Source organism: Nomascus leucogenys, chromosome 14 (genome assembly GCF_006542625.1).
Source record: "Nomascus leucogenys isolate Asia chromosome 14, Asia_NLE_v1, whole genome shotgun sequence".
Classification (NCBI taxonomy): domain Eukaryota; kingdom Metazoa; phylum Chordata; class Mammalia; order Primates; family Hylobatidae; genus Nomascus; species Nomascus leucogenys.
In genome coordinates this window covers 57,684,560-57,707,261 of record NC_044394.1, presented here as the reverse complement: position 1 = coordinate 57,707,261, position 22,702 = coordinate 57,684,560, and the positions used below count along the sequence as shown (strand labels likewise).

The window sequence follows — 22,702 nt, the reverse complement described above, 5'->3', positions numbered from 1 at the left end:
GAAACCCCATCTCTACCAAAAATACAAAAAATTAGCCGGGCGTGGTGGCTGGCACCTGTGGTCCCAGCTACTAGGGAGGCTGAGGCAGGAGAATGGTGTGAACCCAGGAGGCAGAGCTTGCAGTGAGCCGAGATTTTGCCACTGCACTCCAGCCTGGGTGACACAGTGAGATTCCATCTCAAAAAAAAAAAAAAAAAAAGAAAAAACTTCAATACGTTAATTCCTATTGATGATAGAGGCCACTGGCTCCTGTTTAAAAAATTCAGGAAATGTGCATGGCTGGATACTTCTCCCCAGCAAGGTTTGGGGAAGCATTATGAACGAACTTAATACCCTCTCCCATGTCAATTAAACTAGTCACGAATGAAAAGATATGGGGATTATTTGGGTGGGTCCTTTAGATCTGAAATTTTCTTTTTTTTTTTTTTTTTTGGGAGATGGAGTCTCGTTCTGTTGCCCAGGGTGGAGTGCAGTGGCACAGTCTCAGCTCACTGCAACCTCCACCTCCTGGGATCAAGCAATTCTCTCTTTTTTTTTCTTTTTTTTTTGAGACGGAGTCTTGCTCTGTCGCCCAGGCTGGAGTGCAGTGGTGCAATCTCGGCTCACTGCAAGCTCCGCCTCCCGGGTTCACACCATTCTCCTGCCTCAGCCTCCCGAGTAGCTGGGACTACAGGTGCCCACTACCACACCCGGCTAATTTCTTGTATTTTTAGTAGAGACCGGGTTTCACCGTCTTAGCTAGGATGGCCTCGATCTCCTGACCTCGTGATCCGCCCATCTTGACCTCCCAAAGTGTTGGGATTACAGGCATGAGCCACCGCGCCCGGCTGGGATCAAGCAATTCTCCTGCCTCAGCCCCCCAAGTAGCTGGGACTACAGGCACATGATGCCACGCCCAGCTAATTTTTTGTATTTTAGTAGAGATAGGGTTTCACCGTGTTGCCCAGGCTGGTCTCGAACTCCTGAACTCAGGCAATTCGCCCGCCTCGGCCTCCTAAAGTGCTAGGATTACAGGTGTGACTCACCGCGCCCGGCAATCTGAAATTTTCAAAGAATTCAAGCATTATGGCTTTGGCTAAAAAGCAATTCATTTATTATTTATTTAGATATGAGGTCTCATTCTGTCACTCAGGCTGGAGTGCAGAGGTATAATCTTGGCCCCTGTAGCCTCAATCTCCTAGGCTCAAGGAATTCTCCTGCCTCAGCCTCCTGAGTAGCTGAGACTACAGGCACATGCCACCATGCCTGGCTAATTTTTTATATATTTTTTGTAGACATGGGATCTCACTATATTGTCCAGCCTAGTCTCAAACTCCTGGGCTCAAATGATCCTCTCACCTTGGACTCCCAAAATGCTGGGATTATAGGCATGAGCCACTGCATCCAGCCCAGATATTTTAAATGTATATTTATATATAATCTTTTTAACAACCCATACATGCTAACATTCTATGCACATTTCTGCATTTCATTTTCACTCATACATCTGGAAGATATTTCTATATCAGTACATATAATTAAAAAAAAAAATCTCATTTTTTAAACAGCTGCAAATAATTCTAGCAAATGAATGCATAATTGATCTAACTAATCTTCTGTGGATAGACATTTAATAATTGTTTGCTACTGGAGTCAGTGCTGCCTTTATACATATGCCTTCATGTACACGTGCATTTATATATGCAAGATACATTTATATAAGTGGAAGTGCTAGGATTACATTTATAAAATGTATCAACCTTTTAAAAGTACATGCATCAAAAGGTTTGATACATTTTTAAATCTGACAATTATTGCCAAATTGCTCTGTATCATGTCTGTGTGCGACAATTTACAATCCGGCTAATGATGTATGAAACCATTTGATTCTGTACACACTTAATGAAACAGTGTGTTCCTTACACTTTTTATGTGTGCCCAACTCTTAGGTCACAGTGGGGTTTCAATATGGTCTTAATTTACATTTATCTTTTTATGAGCCAGGTTGAGAATCTCATCATAGGAACTATTTGTATTTCCTTTTCTGAGAACTATCTGTTCATGACATTTGCCATTATTTTTTCTTGGGCTTCTTATTCTTTTTGTTCTTGATTAATATCTGGTGGGATATTTATTCCTACTTTTTTTTTCATTTGGACTGTTGAATTAGCTTGTCTACTTCTAAAAAAATTCTACTTTCATTGGGCTAAGTTACATTTTTGGTTTAATTTAAGAAAAACTGACATTTCAATGTCTCTTCCTGTATAAGAACAGGGCATATCTTTCCATTTATTCAAGACATAAAGTGGGTTTAAACAGGTACATTTTTAAAAGATGGCTACTTGTGGAGTCTAAATTGAGAAGGGCAAGAATGAAAGCAGGAAGACCAATTAAGTGGTCCTGCAGTGGCCCAGGAAAGAGATGATAGAGCTTAGGCTAGGGTTGGGGGTGGATAGATTTGAGATCTGTCCTGGAGGAAGCACCAATTAAACTTTCTCATGGATTGGATATGGGAGTAAGACAAAGGGAAGAATAAGGATGATGCCTAGGTTTTCAACTTCAGCCATTGAGGGACTAGTGATGCTGTGAGATACAGGAGACAGAAGGAGAATCCTAGAAGAAGACTTGCTTAGAAGCAAGGTCCCCAAGCCTCAAACTCCAGGGAGGCTGTCCACAGAAGCTCTTTCAGTGGAGACACAACCAACTGAAATCAATCAATTGGAATCACAACCAACCAGGGCCTCCATTAACCCGTGTGGTACCTTGGTGTGAATTTAAAAATGGTGGCTTTTCTGGGAAGACAGAGGCCCAAAGGTACACTCGGCAAGGAGTATGCGAGCTGAGTTTTAGCCCCTACTTAGTCTCTTGACTGGGTGCTCCTGTGCTATGAGCAACCTGCAGGACCAGACCTGGAAGACTTGGAACTAACCTCCGACTGGGGCATCTGACTCATCCACTCCTATAAAGTATTACCCTGCTCCTTAAACTTACCCCAAAATGGCCCCTGATTCTAGTGTTCTGCTTCTCAGCTAGATCTTCACCTCTACCTATTTAGAGATCTGCCAGTTACAGTGAATCTGACTGCTGCCTGCTTATGCATTTCGGCAGTTGCCTTGCCTCTCCTAAACCTTGAATATAGTGCATAGAATAAAATATAAGCCTTAAGTCATCTTGGTTACCATAAATCTCAGAATGATGCTTTTTCAATACTTATGCAATTCCTATTGCCCAATTTGAAAATGTCCTGGTCCATTTGAAAACAGACCAGTTAGCTGCATAGAGCAGCAAGTTGTAAATTGCATCTGAAAGACCACTGGCTTCAAACCATTGTGATTCTGAGTCATCCGTTTGGTGGTCTGACTTTGGTCCCAGCCTCCAGCCTCTGGGTCCCTCTGGTCTAGGTGACACCTCTCCAAACAGTGTTGAGCTTACTCCTCAAAGGCAGAGGACAGAGGCAGATTCTGAAAAACTCTGTGTTCAGTCTGACATTCTCTGTTCTTTTCCTGCACCTTCCCCATGAAATAGCAGACTCGAAAATAAAATGTACTCATGCCCTCATGATTGACTGACTACCCCCAACCCAGGGAGTTCTCCTGTCTTTAATCTCCTCCATTTTAGTTATACCATGGGGACTTCGGGTGGGCTGCAGTAGATGCTGGCCCACATTTCCATCATTCCTTGCTAGGGACAGTGTTATACTGCTTGGTAATTGATAAACCCCCACTCTGGGTGCACAGTCCCCTCTCCCCAACTGAACTAAGGTGTAGGCTATTGATGATTTCATGCCCAGCCCAACTATGAATCAGTTGACTTCCAGTTAATCATTCCTCCTCGTACCCACCAGGAACAACACTAACAACTGAGGCAAGAATGCAAAGCCACAACCTAAAAGAAAACAGACACATTGTTCCATCTGATCTACTGACAGCTAAGACAGTCACTCCATGGAGTAGACAGGAGATTCCCAGGCTGCTGCCAGGGCTCATTCTGTTCTTGTCTTCCGTATGACTTTGCTCAGGATTCCATTATCAGCAACTTCACCCTCCAGCTCTCTCCATCCTCCTATCAAAGCCTCAGGGACATAGAAATAAGCTTGTCTTCGTAAAACGTGCCAGGACCTCCGTCTTAGATAAAAGACGACTATGAGAAAAGAAACTATTTCATTCCACTATGTTCCATTTGATTTCTGCTTTTAAGCCATAAACAACCATGGCTTGAGATGCCTCTAGTGTTTCATGGAGAATTGGGACTACTTCCTCGACATGCCCTGCTCTTCATTCCTCTTTGCTTCTTCCCTTTTTGCCTCCTTGGACTCGAGGGGCGATCATGAGTGGCGAAATTTCTGACCAGATAGAATAACAGGCAGGTGCAGGCTCTTGAAGCACCAAGACTGGCTCAAGAGATTGTAAATGGATCAGTCAAGTGCATGCGCCACTGATGGCCAGTCAGGAGAGCTTCCATTTATTAAAAATACAAAGGACATTCCTATCATCAAGCATCATAATTAGGCAATCTCAAAGAAAACAATATTAGCTCTACTTGGCCTATGTTATATGCTCTAAGAAAGTATTTTAGGAAAGTTTTTTTCTTTTAACAAAAATTTATTGAAGGATCAAACGTGTTCTCTTTCTTGGTCTCTTTAGCTCGTTAAGTCGTTTTGGGAACGTCATGAATCTGGCAAATAAAATAAAACACCAATGAAACGCTGAGAAATGATTATTTCCCTTACGTATTTTAGCGGCCTCCAGGCAGACCTGATAAATATTCAGCGAGTGATTAGCTGGTGCATCCCCACCTGCGTCCTTTGCATAGCCATGCCCGCTACTCTTTCACAGGCAGTTTTACTTGGTAATTTACAAATGTACTGGCTGCACTCTGCACCTGACAGTATTGCAGTAATTAGCTTGGGATGCAAAATGATTTCTAAATTAAGGTCCTGGACTTGTAAAATCAAGAAAGCCTGATAATCAACGTCGTCGCTCTGGTGGCCAATGAATAACGGGATAAATACCTAAGACAAATCCTTTAACCATCCCACGTGGTGATAAATGTCCGACGTACAAATTAAAAGTTTCTACCACACGCAGGTGAAATATGGTATAGGTCAAGAAGAGAAGGTAGGGGAAAGGGTCAATGCTTAATTATTTAAAAATCGCTCTTCCTCCTGTAGGAAGGTCTAGAGGCTGGGTCTTTTAGGGCACACGTGATAAAAGTGACATTTTGGCCAGGTGAAACCTCAGGCTGGTACAGGCTGCTAAAACACGGGCGTCGTGCCCTGGAGACACCGGGGGTCCTGAGGATAGGGAAGGGGCTCCCTGCTGCGTGTGCTCAAGGGTTAGGAGGTGAGCACCGGGCAGGAGGCTCCGGGGCAGGGGCTGCGCGTGGAGCCCACTCCCGGACGCGGGCTCCTCTCGGCCCGGCACGGGTGGCGCAGGACTCCGAGCCCGTCGACAAGAGAGAGAGCGGGAGTGGGAGCAGGAAGACGGGGAGAGGAGTAGGCCGGGCGGCAAGAGCGGAAGAAGAGGAGGAGAACTGAGGCGGAGGAGGGCGAGAGGGAGGAGAGCCGGGCGCAGGAAGGGGAGGAAAGAAAAAGGCGGCGGAGGAGCGCGGACCCGCCACTCCCGACCTCCTCCCCCGCATCCCCACTCGGGCCGGCCCTCCACCGGCCGCCGCCGCAGCCTCCCCTTGCCCAGTCTTCCCAGCACCGCGAGGCGTTCGCTGCCTCCTCCGCGCTCGGCCCGGCCCGCTCAACCCCGCCACCGCCCCCCGCGCGCGCTCCCGCCGCTCGTCCGCGCGGCCTCGCGCTAGGGGCATGCGCGGTGGGCGGCGCCGCTCCGGGCCGCCTCTGCCGCCGCGAGTAGGAAGCGCGAGCGCCCGGCGCCGGGCTGTCAGTGAGCCTGGGGCCAGCGGGCGAGCCAGCGGCTCCGGCTCCCGCTCCCGCTCTGCGCAGCACCGGCCCGACTCTCCCCGGCACCCGCCGCGCCCCCTCGCCGCGCCCCCTCGCCGCGCCCTCGGCCACCGGCCCGCGCCCCGCTCCCGGGGTCGCCCCGAGCCCGCACCTCTCCCCCGCCGCCCCCGCCCACCCGGCCCTCCGCGGCCGCAGCTACCCGGCGGAGGCAAGAGGTGGTTGGGGGGGGACCATGGCTGACGTTTTCCCGGGCAACGACTCCACGGCGTCTCAGGACGTGGCCAACCGCTTCGCCCGCAAAGGGGCGCTGAGGCAGAAGAACGTGCACGAGGTGAAGGACCACAAATTCATCGCGCGCTTCTTCAAGCAGCCCACCTTCTGCAGCCACTGCACTGACTTCATCTGGTAGGTGCCGGGCCGGGCACTCCTGCCCCGCTCCTCCCCGCCTCCGGGTCCCGGCACCCCGCGCTCCGGCGCGTCCGCCCCGGGGCTGGCTCACTCCGAGAACTTGGAACCGGCGGGAGTCCGAACTCTTCGCCCGGAGTGACACGCGCGCCCGGCCCTGACACTAGCGGGCAGGACTCCCGGGACGTCGCCGTCCCGCCACACACACCCCCTGGCGCGAGAGGGAGGCTGGCCCCGTGCGGTCGCGGAAGGGATCCCTCACCTCCCCGGGCGCGCCCACCCGCCCGCACCCAGCGGAGCGGCCGCTTGCCGGAGTGTGAGCCCAGGGGACAGGGGAGGAGGAGAGGCCCTAGTGGGCAAAGGTTCCCGGAGAAACGCACCCCGGAGTAACAGAGGAGCGGCTGCGATTTCGCTGCGCGCGGTCCAAGTTGCTGGCGAGCCTGGCTGGGCGCGTTCGGGGGGGTGTGTTTGTGCTTCCCATCGGGCTGGACTGCGCTGGAATCTTGGGCCCCTGCCTACTGTAGGCTGCATCTACTGGGCACGGAAAGACTGACTTTTCTGAGTGAGCAGAGAGAGAGAGAGCAAACTGTTGAGAGCTTGCAGTGGGGGAGGGGGAGTTCGAGCAGGCAAATGGCACAAGGGCAGAGGGACTCATTTAAAATAGACCCTGTGGGCCAGGCGCTGTGGCTCACGCCTGTAATCCCAGCACTTTGGGAGGCCGAGGCATTTGGATCACCTAAGGTCAGGAGTTCGGGACCAGCCTGGCAAATATGGTGAAACCCCGTGTACTAAGAATACAAAATTAGCCGGGCGTGGTGGCACACGGCTGTAATCCCAGCTACTCGGGAGGCTGAGACAGGAGACTCGCTTTAACCCGGGAGGCGGAGGCTGCAGTAAGTCAAGATCGGGCCACTGCACTCCAGCCTGGGTGAGACAGAGCGAGATTCCGTCTCAAAAAAATAAAATAGACCCTGTCAACTCGAGATTAGACCTGTAACCCTGTTGATGATGACAGAGGCCTTATTTAAGAAAAGTAATGTAAGGGCCAGAGATCAGGTAATCGCCAATGAATTCAGGCGTTCTTAACTCGGAGGGTCCCTGGGGGCTTATGGAGAATCGATACATAGAAGGGCTTCAGGGGTCTCTGAACCCTGTAAAACTGAGTGAAATTGTGTTTGTGAATCTTTTTCCTGGTGAGAGAATTACAGCTTTCATCTGATTCTCAAAAGGTGTGTGACCCTTCTTCCCAGATCACCGTCACCACACAAAAGTTTTGAAAGCTGGAACTAAAGGAGCTCTAGGTCCTCTATAGAGCAGCAGTAGTTTGGTTTTTCTCTTAAGTCGCCTGACGTCCTGACTCTTCTACCTCTTCTTTGTGGTGTAGGAAGTTCCCGACAAGACAGAGCTATGGCTAGGGCTTCTTAGCTCCCTCTCCTTCTAGGCCAGGGGGGAGCTGCACAGGGTGGCAGTCACGGAGTGAATCCTGCCACCAGCCAGCTGTGTGGCGCAGGTATCTTGGGCCACTAGAGTGAACATAGTATGGATGGCTCTGTCTGAATCCATCACACCTGGGGAAAAACATCCCAAAGGGCAGGTCCCATGATCGTGGTGCGAATAAGGTGTTTAATTTTTCCTTCCCTTTTTAGACATCTGCTCCCAAGTACGCTGTTATGAAAAGCACAGCCACCTCTATGGTGATTTCCACTGTCTAGTCAGCATATGAAGCGATTGTGCTCAAAGGAATAGGTAATCGTAGATAAGGCTATTTAAAATAAAAATTTCGGAGCATCAGGGCAAAGAGAATATTGCATTTGGTTAAGAGGAGATGGTCAGCTGTGAGAGTCCATTAAAAGGGAACAGACTGCTGGTTACTTTTGCAGGAAGTAGGAGAGTTAGAAAGGGACTTGCAGCATACCGAGGCTAGCTAGCTATTGTCTTTCCACTATCAGTTGCCCTTGAAGGATCAGCCCCTGGTGAGCTGAAGAGGCGCTCAGGTCACCACCAATGTTATGAAGTGGAAAATAAAGCCCCCCCCCCCCCCCCCCCAGTATCCCTGCAGCACTCTGCATTTAATTGTAAACCAACCAATTGGAAGTCCCAGGAAACCATCCATGGGGATTGTCTTTTTCAGTTTGCTTTCATTATTGCTTCTACGGGGTCCTTGATTTACAAGTTTATTTCAATATTAAATGACTGATATTTTTAAGCGAAATGTTTAGAGTTAGATATGGTTTTTGGTAGGGGGGATGACTCTAAGTTAATTTTAAAAGTATGTGAAATACTTTGTACATTAAACATTCTATGTGAAGCAAGAGATTATGACTCTCAGCCTTCCGAAGAAATTTTAATGCAGTTCATTCTAGTAGAACAATACCTGCAATTGAAAGTCCATGTCAGGGTTCTCTGCTTACAGAGTAAATTCTCTAAAGTCATTTACAAGAACAAAATAGCCTCCATATGTGCTTTGAATGCTGTTGGTTCTCAGTAGAAATTAGATCATGGTAATCTCAAATGCAAACAATAGGAATGATATTTTCTAAGATCTGGTTCCCTAAGCCAAAATTAAATGTCAAAAGTGATGCCGTTTGGCAATTTCTAGACACGTAATATTTTAAACAAATGCATAATAAGTAAGCCACTTTGTTGTCTTTAGGGAAATAAAAACAATTTTCATTTGGTCTTCAGGAACAAAATAAGCAACTTCCTTTTAAAATTTTAACCATAAACTCTTTTGTTACTTGAATATTGTATTGTAGCCAACAAGTTTCAATATACAGTCATGTTCTTGTCTTGAAATTTTAGTATCGATAACATAGTATAAAAAATTGGAAAGAAGCTTGATATATTGAAATAGTTCAGTGATCCTTTATAGGCAAGATTTTTTTCCCCTCAAGGTTGAATTTACACAGTAATCTGACTAGATATTTAGGTATTTTTTTTCTATTAAATCATTGGGTTTCACGTACAAACCTTTAGTAGTAGAGTACTTGGTCACATAACTTGTTTAAAATATGCTGTCCAACACAAAATATGTTAAGATATTTTGTTCTTGTTTTTGTTTTTCAGGGGGTTTGGGAAACAAGGCTTCCAGTGCCAAGGTAAGCTGCCACTTTTGGTTTTATTTTCAAGCACAACATGAAATAAGCATTCCAAACAAGAACAATATTTCCAGTCATATTTTCTTTCCAATAAAAAAATGTTATTTAGATAATTTTGAAATACGAGGGCTGTAAATTTGGGCCCTAAAAAAATAATTGGGGCCTACTAATCTGCATATAGAGCTGCCTTTTTCTTATTGAAAAAAAAAAAGGCTTTCTGTAATTTTATTTTTTGCTGAGAACATTCTTGTCAGAAACTGCTGTCTTTGTGTGGGTGTTGAGAAAAAAATGGAATCACTTTGTATTCAAGTGGCTTTTCTTCCTTGTTCTTCCTCTTTGTTTTTATTCTTCATCGCTTTTACTTATGTATTGAGTTGGACTCACTGCAACTAATTTTAGGCCATATTTCATTCTAGTAAGGGTTTGTTTTGTTTAGAATACCAGTTGTCATCGAGAACAAAGTTTGCATGTTTTAAAGTTTCATTGATGATTTGATGACTGATTTCTATGGTATGACTGTAGCATGCTTTTCTTTCAGCTTACATATCTGACAACACGTGATACCAGCCATCACATACAGAAAGAAATCCATTTGCTTCCCCCTCTGATCTGTAATTGCATTTCACACACATCAAATATCTAACTTTTTGTACTCTCCATTCTATTTGTTTGACTTTTCCTTTTTGAAGAAACCCACTTTATAGCTCATGAAGGCATCACAGGCTCATTAGCTAACTTTTCTGGCTCTCCTGCTCATTGTCTGTATTGTGTTTATTTAGTTCTGGTTCCGTTTCCCATCTGGGCATAGATTTATCATTAGGGTAAGCAGAAAGTACATTCTAGCCTGGAGAATATTATCCTAACACTGTTTAATATTAAGTGCATTAGAGAGAAAGGCACTGTGTACTTTCTTACAACTCTGAGATTGTGCTAGTAAATTGGTTGCCTTTTAAAAACTTGTTCAAATTTGTGAACTTGTTTCTTATATACATTTTCTAAACATATTTTAGATGGGAGTATTTTATGGTATGATTATTCATTTAATATTCTACCTTCCTTTCTCCAAGATGTGCTTAAAACCCCCTACTGAATGTATCATTTTCAGAGTTACATTTGAAAATCAAGGGATATTCCTTTTAAAAAGAGAAGAAAGAGAAAAATGTGTTACACCAGTCTCTACAAAAGATGAAAGGAAAACGTAGCTCTTTCTAGTTCTCAAAGTTGTGGGCCTGAACTTTGTAGGTGAGATTTGAGCCTAGGCTTGAACATAACTTTAGGGAGTGTAAAGATGTGAGATTCTGGGCCAATGTGATTGACATCTGTTATTTTTGGTGATACTTTTGGTTTGGGTGGGGACTTACATAAATCTATAAGAAAATTTTTGGACTGAATCTTCTCCGTACTGCTTGTCTGGGAGAAAGTGGTTATCTGGTTCTAAAACTTTTATCATTTTCTGCATAAATAAAAAATAAGGTTGATTAGAATAAGGTTGGCTCCTCTTAGACCCGCTCATCTGAGTAGATTTTGTGGAAATCACAGTGGCCGTAATACTAGGCCCCAGGGGGTTTTGCATGATTTCCCCCAGAGCATCTCCTGAACTTTTAATGGATTAGCGGGTTAATAGTTTCATGGCAACATAACTCCCTTTTACCTAAATTATAAAAGTGAAACCCATAAAAATTTTAAACTGTATAAAATAAAAAGTGAAATTGCATACCCTTCTCTTTTCCCTCCTCCAGGGATAACTTCTGTTTGAGACAACCATTCGTTCACTCACTCACACATACTTAGTTTTTAAAAGGAGATCAAAATTTTATGTGACTTTGTAACTTGCTCTTTTCACTCAGCAGTAGATGGTGGATATTCTTCCACATCAAAGCATCAGTTCTGCCTTACTCTGCTTAGTGGCTGCATGTGTGGATGTATCCTATTTATTCACCCATTCCTCTATCAAGGGGTATTTTGTAATTCAGTTCTTACTAGTACAAATACCTTTGTCAAGAGCATTATTGGACATTAGTATAGGTATTTCTACAATAGCCAGAAGTGTGTATGTGTGCATCTTAAATTTTAGTGGGTACTGCTAAATTGCTCTTCAAGAGTTCCAGTGCACATTTTTTTGTATTAATGGGACTTCTTCTTCATTTTTACCAGTGAAGATATTGGATAATATATATCTTTTACATTTTTTACCAATCTGGTAGGTGAAAAGGGGCCCCTCTTTTAGATTTCCATCTCCTGCCTTGTGGGTGAGCTTGAACATTTTTTTTTCAAATGTGTTTTAGCCATTTTTGTTGTGTGAATTGCCTTACTTTACCTAATATTTGAAACTCTGGATTTACAAACCAGACAAATTAGAGAAGTGACTATGTGCTTTCTATATAGTTCTTTGCTTTGGTGAAGAATTTAACCTCAGATCTCTTTAAATAATGAATTACCCTGGTGCGTTTACAAATTATAGTTCACAGAAGCCTTTTCCAATAGTATACATTTATTTGTAACATGCTGTCTGCTTGTTATATTTTGTTTACTGTGTCTCATCTGTATTTGACTTCTAGTAGGCATACGCTAGTCCATTATATTTTATTGTTTGTTGTAACTTAAGAAGGATATGTTACCTTGGGATGATGCTTTTAATCCCACAAATATAGTTACCCAGCATTTTCTGTTTTGGCTCCTACCGCAAAATTAATCTTTCTATTAACATCTGACCATCGTAGAGTGTTTAAGTTTTCTTTTAATGCTCTCTAATTTTGTTTTTTTTTCCTTGGTTTTGTTTGATAGAGCATCATTCTTCTGCAGGAAAATAACTCATTCTCATTCATACCTTTGGCAACACACCCTCTGGAAATGGCAGCTGGAGTTTGAAACTGCTTTTTGTATTCCTCATACATCAGAGTATTTTTACCCGATGAGGCAGTGCTTTCTATCCACTAGTATGTAGTATGCTGCTTTGGTTAGTAGGTAAAATATCTGCAGCAAGCGTAGTTTTTCTTTTTTTAACTAGAGAGGTGTGTATGCTCTCAGTGACTCACATATTCATGCAGTAAGTAATATAGCTTTAGATCCAAAATATTTATCTTCATTTTACTTAGTAAATGGTGAGTAGGTATTTGAAGACTAAAGAAATAAGTGAGTTTTAGTCCTTAAAACTGGGTTTGTAATTTATGCCATTTAGAGAATGGCATCTTACAAGCATGTGAAGCACTAAGGTTATTTCTACTTTCATTTATGTTATATGCTGGGGAAGGGAAGGGCGTTTCTCTGGAGAGACTTATTGGCTTATTCCCATTTTCCCTTCATGGACTCTGTGCCATTCTTCTTTATATTGCAATATAGTATACAACCCTGAAAACTGACATTACCAGGGCAAGTAACACAGGATCCCATTGTCAGAATTTGCTGCCTGAAACAGTGAAACCAAGGGCCATTCTTCTGGGGAGGAGAAAGATGAGTGTGTAGTAGATTTCCAAGTGGGAAATACTTTTCTTAAGGACCTCAGAGATAAAGACAAGCGTGTTCCTTCGCAGCTCTGAAGTGACCCTTTTTACATGACTTGGGGTTGCCTTCTTATTTTTGGCTGAATGTTTTTTGCTTGATGTACCCCTAGCACTCATTTCATCTCCATAAGACTAGCAGAGATCTAGTCCTTTTTCCCCCATCAGAGAAAGGAGAAGAAGACAGGGAAGTAGATTTGTGTGGTATGGACATTGATGAAGTTGAGTTTCAAGTCTGGAAGGTCTGTTTCCAGTCGGTAGTTTCTGTCTTGCACTAGCTACTTCCAAAGTCAGTCATCAGAGAACAGAGCGATCCACTGTACTGCTCAAATGCACTCTTCCTCTGGGGCAGCAGAGCTGAAACAGTGTTATCTACTGCTTTCAGTACTGGAAAAGGGAAACAGCCAACTGGATTTTTTTCCCCCTCCTTAGGCGGAGCAACACCCATGCACTTCTCTAATTACAGCCTCTCAAAATGTGACCTGCCTATTTCAAATGCCAAACAGTTACACAGTTTGTTACATCTGCCTAACCTCCACTTGTTTTCCCTAATTTTTTTTTTTTGCTATTGTTTGTCTTTTAATATTACAAATGAAAATGTACTACAAACCTAGGCTCTTTGATGAAGATACTCAAGAAACGGCATGAGAATTAAGCTCTGCCAGTAACCATGACCAACAGGAGCCTGTTGTCCCTGAATGATCATCACTGGATTTTGAGGGGTCTGCTGGGAAAGAATTCACATTTTTGTGCTTTCAATGATGCCACTAAGAAGTTGTTTTGAATCTCGAGTCGTTTCCCTGCCAAGAACACAACATATATTGTACTTCATCTGTGACTCCAACTGAAGCTCTGCATTTTTCAGTGTTAAGGGGTTAAAAAATCAGCTACTCTTCCCCTTTGATATTTTGTTTTGAAGGCCTGTTTCAGAGAAGGTGTTTCATTGGCTCATCTGAGCAGGGTGGTGGTTTCTATTCCTTCTGTAAGAATGAAAGTTGGTGTTTAAGGGAAGAAAAAAAAGAATGAGTCTCCTCTTGGCTGTGTGAGCTGAGGGATTTCAGAAAACAAGACTAGTTAAGGAAGGTGGACTTTAAACAGAAAGGGGGCAGTAGCGATTGAGTCACCAGCCTTTCAGAAAAGGAATGCACAGTTGTCCTCATCCGCCACGGTGTTCTGAGAGCCGAGTTGTATGGACACCAAGTACCAGGAGATAGGAGACTGAGGTACAAGTTGGGTGGAATCATGAGGTTGGCCAGATTGAGCAGAGGATCTGTCTTCCCTATGTACTGCATTCACCACTGCTAACACTGTGTGGCCTCTGGCTGCCAGCTGGTTTTCAAAGTTAGTGCCAGGGTTTTCCATTATTCTGTCTTCAAGAGGGGTTCAGCCCTTGGTACCTCAGTTTTGATTGGTTACCTATCCCCAAATTGTAAGTTATGTTAATTAGAGATAAATTCTTGGAGGTTTAGTTCCAAAAGATAGAATCCATGGAAGACTGAGTGTAATTTGAAACCTAGAGGTTTTGTAGTAATGCCAGGTCAAAGCATTATCTCAGTCTCAAAGATGAAATGGTCAATAATGCCTGAATTACAGAGAAAAGTGGTGGAGGTGGACAGTTAGAACTGCCTTTCTGTGGTTGGGTGCAGTGGCTCATGCCTGTCATCCCAGCACTTTGGAAGGTTGAGGCAGTCGGATTGCCTGAGCCCAGAACTTTAAGACCAGCCTGAGCAACATGGCAAAACCCCATCGCTACAAAAAAAATACAAAAAGTAGCTGGGCACAGTGGTGCAGCGCCTGTGGTCTCAGCTACTTGGGAAGCTGAGGTGGGAGGATCACTTGAGCCTGGGAGGTCGAGGATGCAATGAGGTGTAATTGTGCCACTGCACTCCAGCCTGGGCGACAGAGTGAGACCCTGTCTCAAAAAACAAAACCAAACAACAACAACAAAAAATGCTATTTTTCTTTTCAACCGTGTTTTTCCTCTGTAAAAATGCATTAATACTTAGAAGTAGGGATGCTTAAATAAAACTAGTGTTGAGTGTTCCCATTTGGTGCTACATACTTGTTATAAAATGATTTCTGATTATTGACTTTCTGAATTGCCACTCTTTTACTTTATACGGTAAGTGAAAGTTTCGTTAATTTATTCACACATCAATCCTACCCCCGCCACCAGAAGCTGGGGCTGTAGCATATGGAGAGGCTATTTATCCTCATAGGCCGTGAAAGCCGAATAAATGTTTACTTTTGCAGATAAATCTGATGTTTGAGTTTCCTTTTCTTTATATTATTTTATTTTTTTGAGATGGAGTCTTGCTCTTGTCGCCCAGGCTGGGGTGCGATGGTTCAACTTTGGCTCACTGCAACCTCTGCCTCCTGGGCTCAAGAAATTCTTATGCCTCAGCCTCCTGAGTAGCTGGGATTACAGGCACATACCATGACACCCAGCTAATTTTTGTATTTTTAGTAGAGATGGGGTGTCGCCATGTTGGTCAGGCTAGTCTCGAACTCCTGACCTCAAGTGATCTGCCTGCCTCGGCATCCCAAACTGCTGGGATTACAGGCGTGAGCTCCCGTGCCCCACCCTTCCTATCATAGGACCTTCACATTGTATCACCTCTCTACTTCTGTTTCCTCTGCTAGTTTTGAGTGCCAGGACTGAGTCTTATTTCTTTTTGTGTCTCCAGTGTGTAATGTGGTGCCTGACACTCAGTAGATACTATGTAAATATTTGTTGGGTGTGTGATTATATAAATATTAAGAGATGTGATACAAACGTTAATAACCAGAAAGATCACAGTGACTTCTGCCTGGCTACCTTTTCTATATTTTTTTAAAGCAAGTTTATAATCCAAAGTTGTGCCAACTAAGATCTTAGGATCATTAAAGAAAAATTACTTTTTGAAGCTAAGCATACTTATTCAAAAGAGGGAGCAGAAAATTCTACCTTTATGTATATAATAAGTTAACATACGTAATGGCTAAACCTAACACATTAACACTGTAGAAATAAACCGCTTAATGTGTCTTCTTTCTATCTTTAGAAGATTATCCAAGCATCAAGAATAAATCTTATTGCACTGATAAAACAAGAGTGTATCATGGGCTATAGCAGGAGGGGGAAAATGTCTTGGGTATAGGGTGAGAAAGTAAAACCAGCTTTTAGTACTTGTTTGGTACAGTTATTTAAATGTTCTATTTTACTTTGAGATTGGTAATAACTGGAGCTCAATCATCATGCTCCAGAGGGAGTAGTAGCTCAACTTCACTGATTCTGTTATTTTTAAAATTTTTGTACCTGAAAGGTTTTTGTGCCTTAATACATTTTTTGTGCCTTAATACAAATAATAAGGGTTTTTGTGCTTTAATATGCAAGTAAATGTACAGGAATGGCAGCAGCAGCTTTGGAGTGAAACAGCTGTGATTATGTTTATCATCACAGATTATAATGGTGATTAGAATCACTTTCAAGATTTTATTCAATTGAAAGGAAAGAAAATGAGTATGTATTCAATGCTACATTATGTCAGACATCTAGCTTTCATTCCAAAAGTACCCTATAACAGGATGTTATCCCCATCTTAGAAATAGAGCTAAAGTACTTAACCAGGCTGGTGGGGCGTGTCATGGGTTCAAATTCTAACGGTTCTGCAGAAAACATTCTTCAGAGCCAAGTGGAAACTTCTGGTATGAATGAAGCCTGGATTTATATTAGGAGAGGAAAGAATGATGCCATTATGAAACATTTCTTGGTGACATAAAATTAAGGTTTCACTGTCCTCATCAGTCTGTCAAAATTTCCATGGCAGACCCTTTATTTCAGGTCTTGTTTTCCACCCAGACTGTGAAATCTCATGTTAAACTTAAGGCGTGACCACTTCAGTGTTGGCTGTGTCTAGTAGAAATTGCTATAACTGCATTAAAAAAACTCTTTATTAAATTATACAAAAGGGAAAATGGTTTCTGGAAATAGATTTCTATCAAGAATGGAATGGAAGGGAATGATTTGATTAATTGCCAGCACAAGATAAGAATTATTTAAGAGCAAGTCCATCAAGTAAGATTAACGTAAGGGCAGTTCATCTTTAATGCCTTCACTTGCTGTTCCCCCTCCAATATCTATGAGAAATAGTTGATACATCTGTCCTGTCCAGGGTGACTGCAGTAGGTAGTTAGGAAATAAACCATAAGGGTGTAAATACGAGATATGAGTTTAGCTCTGACTTGGACAAGCTTCCTCAAGTTTGAGGGGTTGGGTCAATGAGGGTCCAGTTAACAGTTGAATTGAGAGTAAAATTCTACTGTAGAGATTAACTCATGGTTTTACCATCAGGAAAACTGGTAGTTTTGAGTTAATCCCTACGATAGAATTTCTCTCTCTCTCTCTCTCTCTCTATATATATATATATAAATATGTGCATATATATGTGTATATATGTGTATGTGTGTATATAGATGTGTGTGTATATGTGTGTGTATGTGTGTGTATATGTATGTGTGTATGTGTGTGTATGTGTGTGTATGTGTATGTGTGTGTATATATGTGTATATATGTGTGTATGTATGTGTGTATACATATGTGTGAGTGTGTATATATATATATACACCTAGCTTGTGTGATACACACACAAGCTCATGTATGGTTGTGCACAAAGTTTATGACATAGGGGTTTTCTTATACTTGAAACGCTACAATTGATAGCAACTATATAGCACTTACTGTATACACTGTTCTAAGCACTCACTTTTAACTCGCTTGATCCTCACAACAATTCTGAAGAGATAGGCAGTGTTGTGATTCCCGTTTTACAGATGGGGAAACAGGCACTGAGGCACAGGGAGGTTTAGTAACTTGTCTACAGCCACATAGTTAGAAAATGGTGGGGCTGGGATTCAGACTTGGGCAGTATGAGTCCAGATGCCATGCTGTTAAGCCAGGTGTTCTGCTGCCTCTTACAATTCTCCTTTTCTTGAAGTTTTGTCACACTTAAATCACACCATTAACTCAAATGTCGAGGTATTAAAGAATGAAGTGTTTTTTCTTTTTTTCTTTTATTTTTTTGAGACGGAGTCTTGCTGTGTTGTCCAGGCTGGAGTGCAGTAGCACGATCTCAACTTACCGCAACCTCCGTCTCCTGGGTTCAAGCAATTCTCCTGTCTCAGCCTCCCGAGTAGCTGGGATTACAGGCATGTGCCATGATGCCCGGTTAATTTTTGTATTCTTAGTAGAGATGGGGTTTCACTGTGTTGGCCAGGCTGGTGTTAAACTCCTGACCTCAGGTGATCCACCTGCCTTGGCCTCCCAAAGTGCTGGGATTACAGGCATGAGCCACTGCGTCCAGCCGGAAGTGTTTTTTCAATTCAGTAGCACTTAATGTGCTTCCTGCCTGTAGTGGGAGGTTATGGCCCGATACATGGACCTCTGTTTAGTCTATGTCATGCCAGACCCTGCAGGGCGTGGGACAGAAGACATGTATGAAAACAACACATGGTAACAGTACGTCTATCACGTACATTATATTATATCTTAGTCTGAATGAAATAACAGTTTTTGAAGCATGTGGGAAGGAAGGAGATATTTTTTGAGCTTATCAGGAGATGGCTGTTGTTTTTGGCTTTGTAGGTTGCTAGAATTTCCTTTCATTAGGAAAATGGAGGAAGCTCTTCTAAGGTAAGGGAATGGCATGCGTGAGAGGGATGAGAGTGACTCACGTTCCAGGAGCAGTAGACTGAGATAGCCCATCTTATTTGAGATGTTGCCCCCACTGACCCCCAAATGGAAGAACAGATTGGAAAAATATGTAGGGAGCTACTTCACGCTTTGCCACATACTCATTCTTTATTAAATAGATTGTTTCCTCTTGTATCTTTTTGTTTTCATGTCATTTTCAGAACAAAGTTATAAATACAGGGATTACTATATCTACATGTAGACGATACATTGTACTGAAGCTTGGAAAATAACTTCTTGAGTTTAAAACAAGCTTGTTCAACCCGTGGGCCACATGCAGCCCAGGATGGCTTTGAATGTGGCCCAACACAAACTTGAAAGCTTTCTTAAAAAATTATGAATTTTTAAAATTTTATGTATTTATTTGTTTTAAAAGCTTATCAGCTATTGTTAGTGTTAGTGTATTTTACATGTGACCCAAGACAATTCTTCCATTGTGGCCCAGGGAAGCCAAAAGATTGGACACCCCTGGTTTAAAAAGTGTGCTACTTTGACACTTCTTTCTGCTGATCTCTCTACTGTAAGGAAGCTGGCAATATTGATTATTGATTATATATAGCATCATATTGGGAGTCCAGGGTCTTACCACATGGAAATTATGACTGGAGATGAGATACTCAGTTATACTAGATATATGTATTAATAAGGGAAAAATAAAGAACTAAAACATTTACATATTAAAAAGCAGCAGCCGGGCACAGTGGCTCACGCCTGTAATCCCAGCACTTTGGGAGGCCGAGGCAGGCAGATCACGAGGTCAGGAAATCGAGACCATCCTGGCTAACACGGTGAAACCCCGTCTCTGCTAAAAATACAAAAAATTAGCCAGGTGCCGTGGCGGGTACTGTAGTCCCAGCTACTCAGGAGGCTGAGGCAGGAGGATGGCGTGAACCTGGAAGGCGGAGCTTGCAGTGAGCCAAGATTGCGCCACTGCACTCCAGCCTGGGTGACAGAGTGAGAATCTGTCTCAAAAAAAAAAAAAAAAAAAAAAAATCACCACTTTCTATTTTAGAAACTGTCTACTGATTTATTCAGTCAGAATTTCTGATTCATGATCCGTAGTTTATTCCTCCTCTCTCCATGGGCTAACCTTGGGCTGATGTGTTTTCACTGTGGTCAGAAACCTTGGTAAGGAAAGGAAAGGGGTGCTGCAGTGTACTAGTATCCTAGTTTGGAGTGTTAGTTTTCATCTGGGATTCAGATTTGAGAAATACAAGTTTACATGATACTGCTACCATGCCACTGTGAACTTACAGTGTACTACCACCCCATGGGTGGAAAGGATGCTGGAACAGAAGCTAAGTAGGCTGCCCTCATGTGTGACTGGTGAATTGGGAAGCTGTAATTTGAAATCAGGCAGATTTAGTGAATGTCTATGTTTCCACTGCAGTAGTTTTTTTTAGTTGCTGAAGCTGTACAGATAAGTAGCCAATCCCTTTTTCTCAACTTATCTCTTCATTTTTTCCTTCCCTTAGGTTTCTAATAAAGAATGATTTGTGGTGCTGTTTGTGGTAATTGGAATAAAACTCTCACTGGTTTAGAAAGCTTGGCTCACAGTTGTAAAGACTTCCATTAGCTTCCATTCAGATTTGTGTTGAAGTTAAATGGCTGTACACTAGCTTAAATCATTTTCCTCCTTTTGTTGAATTCATGCATGCAACTATACATCCTCAGTGAATGAACTGTCCTAAAATGTGAAAATGGGAGATTACTCATTTTTAAAAAATTTAAAGTATTTTAACTTGATTCTTAAGTATTTACAATGTAGAAAATAGCTTAAAACATGACTGTCAAGTTCTCAATACGAAGGTGTTTTTCTTAATGCTGTTATAGTTGTGAAAAGTTGTACATGGATGACTTAAAATTTAATAGGTGGGTTACAAAATAAGATGATCATATTATGAGTAATTTGCCTAACAGTACTTCTGAAGTTTTCTTTTTAGTGAACCTAATTTTATCATATGCCAAATTTGTTTAATACTAAAGTGACTTTTGTTGCTTTAGTTTCACATTAGTTTCTTCAATCTGAATAGCACATTAATATGGAAAACTTCTCTAGAATTCTTGTTTTAATTAAAAAATGAGGATTTGTTTCTGTATATCACATATATGTGACTTTAAAATGGAAATGATCGTTAATTACAAACAGTTTAGAAACATGGAGGAATGATTTTTATTTAATTTTTAGGTGCTAATTCAAGTTTAGGGATAATGGCTGATAGGCACCATTATCCTTTTTTTTTCTTTTTTACTTATTTTGCACAACTAGGCACCATAGCACGTGCTGGTATTGAGCTGGATTGATGTCTGTGTGATGCAAATTAACTTTTTTTTTTTTTTTTTTTTTTTTTTTTTAATTATACTTTAGGTTTAGGTAATGTGCACAATGTGGCTTGTTACATATGTATCCATGTGCATGTTGATTTCCTGCACCATTAACTCGTCATTAGCATTAGTGTATCTCCTAATGCTGTCCCCCCCCCCCCCCCACACAGTCCCGGAGTGTGATGTTCCCTCCTGTGTCCATGAGTTCTCATTGTTCAATTCCCACCTATGAGAGAGAACATGCGGTGTTTGGTTTTTTGTCCTTGCGATAGTTTACTGAGAATGATGTTTTCCAGTTTCATCCATGTCCCTACAAAGGACATGAACTCATCATTTTTTATGGCTGCATAGTATTCCATGGTGTATATGTGCCACATTTTCTTAATCCAGTCTATCGTTGTTGGACATTTGGGTTGGTTCCAACTCTTTGCTATTGTGAATAGTGCCGCAATAAACATACGTGTGCATGTGTCTTTATAGCAGCATGATTTATAGTCCTTTGGGTATATACCCAGTAATGGGATGGCTGGGTCAAATGGTATTTCTAGTTCGAGATCCCTGAGGAATCGCCACACTGACTTCCACAATGGTTGAACTAGTTTACAGTCCCACCAACAGTGTAAAAGTGTTCCTATTTCTCCACATCCTCTCCAGCACCTGTTGTTTCCTGATTTTTTAATGATGGCCATTCTAACTGGTGTGAGATGGTATCTCACTGTGGTTTTGATTTGCATTTCTCTGATGGCCAGTGATGATGAGCATTTCTTCATGTGTTTTCTGGCTGCATAAATGTCTTCTTTTGAGAAGTGTTTGTTCATGTCCTCTGCCCACTTTTTGATGGGGTTGTTTGTTTTTTTCTTGTAAATTTGTTTGAGTTCATTGTAGATTCTGGATATTAGCCCTTTGTCAGATGAGTAGGTTGCAAAAATTTTCTCCCATTCTGTAGGTTGCCTGTTCATTCTGATGATAGTTTCTTTTGCTGTGCAGAAGCTCTTTAGTTTAATGAGATCCCATTTGTCGATTTTGGCTTTTGTTGCCATTGCTTTTGGTGTTTTAGACATGAAGTCCTTGCCCACGCCTATGTCCTGAATGGTATTGCCTAGGTTTTCTTGTAGGATTTTAATGGTTTTAGGTCTAACATATAAGTCTTTAATCCATCTTGAATTAGTTTTTGTATAAGGTGTAAGGAAGGGATCCAGTTGCAGCTTTCTACATATGGCTAGCCAGTTTTCCCAGCACCATTTATTAAATAGGGAATCCTTTCTCCATTTCTTGTTTTTGTCAGGTTTGTCAAAGATCAGATAGTTGTAGCTATGCAGCATCATTTCTGAGGGCTCTGTTCTGTCCCATTGATCTATGTCTCTGTTGTGGTACCAGTACCATGCTGTTTTGGTTACTGTAGCCTTGTAGTATAGTTTAAAGTCAGGTAGCGTGATGCCTCCAGCTTTGTTCTTTTGGCTTAGGATTGACTTGGCGATGCGGGCTCCCATTCACAATTGCTTCAAAGAGAATAAAATACCTAGGAATCCAACTTACAAGGGATGTGAAGGACCTCTTCAAGGAGAACTACAAACCACTGCTCAATGAAATAAAAGAGGATACAAACAAATGGAAGAACATTCCATGCTCATGGGTTGGAAGAATCAATATCGTGAAAATGGCCATACTGCCCAAGGTAATTTATAGATTCAATGCCATCCCCATCAAGCTACCAATGACTTTCTTCACAGAATTGGAAAAAACTACTTTAAAGTTCATA

At 42.3% G+C, this 22,702-nt stretch overlaps 1 protein-coding gene across 1 annotated transcript in view; it reads left to right on the top strand.

Annotated features, from left to right (window-relative positions):
• The first annotated feature begins 5,872 nt into the window (after positions 1-5,872).
• Positions 5,873-22,702, top strand: part of PRKCA (protein kinase C alpha) — a 515,514-nt gene continuing 498,684 nt past the window's right edge. The window contains exons 1-2 of the mRNA XM_030828485.1: positions 5,873-6,292; positions 9,359-9,390. Coding sequence (XP_030684345.1) covers positions 6,120-6,292; positions 9,359-9,390 — 205 coding nt within the window. The 5' untranslated portion in view covers positions 5,873-6,119. The remainder of the gene's footprint in view (positions 6,293-9,358; positions 9,391-22,702) is intronic.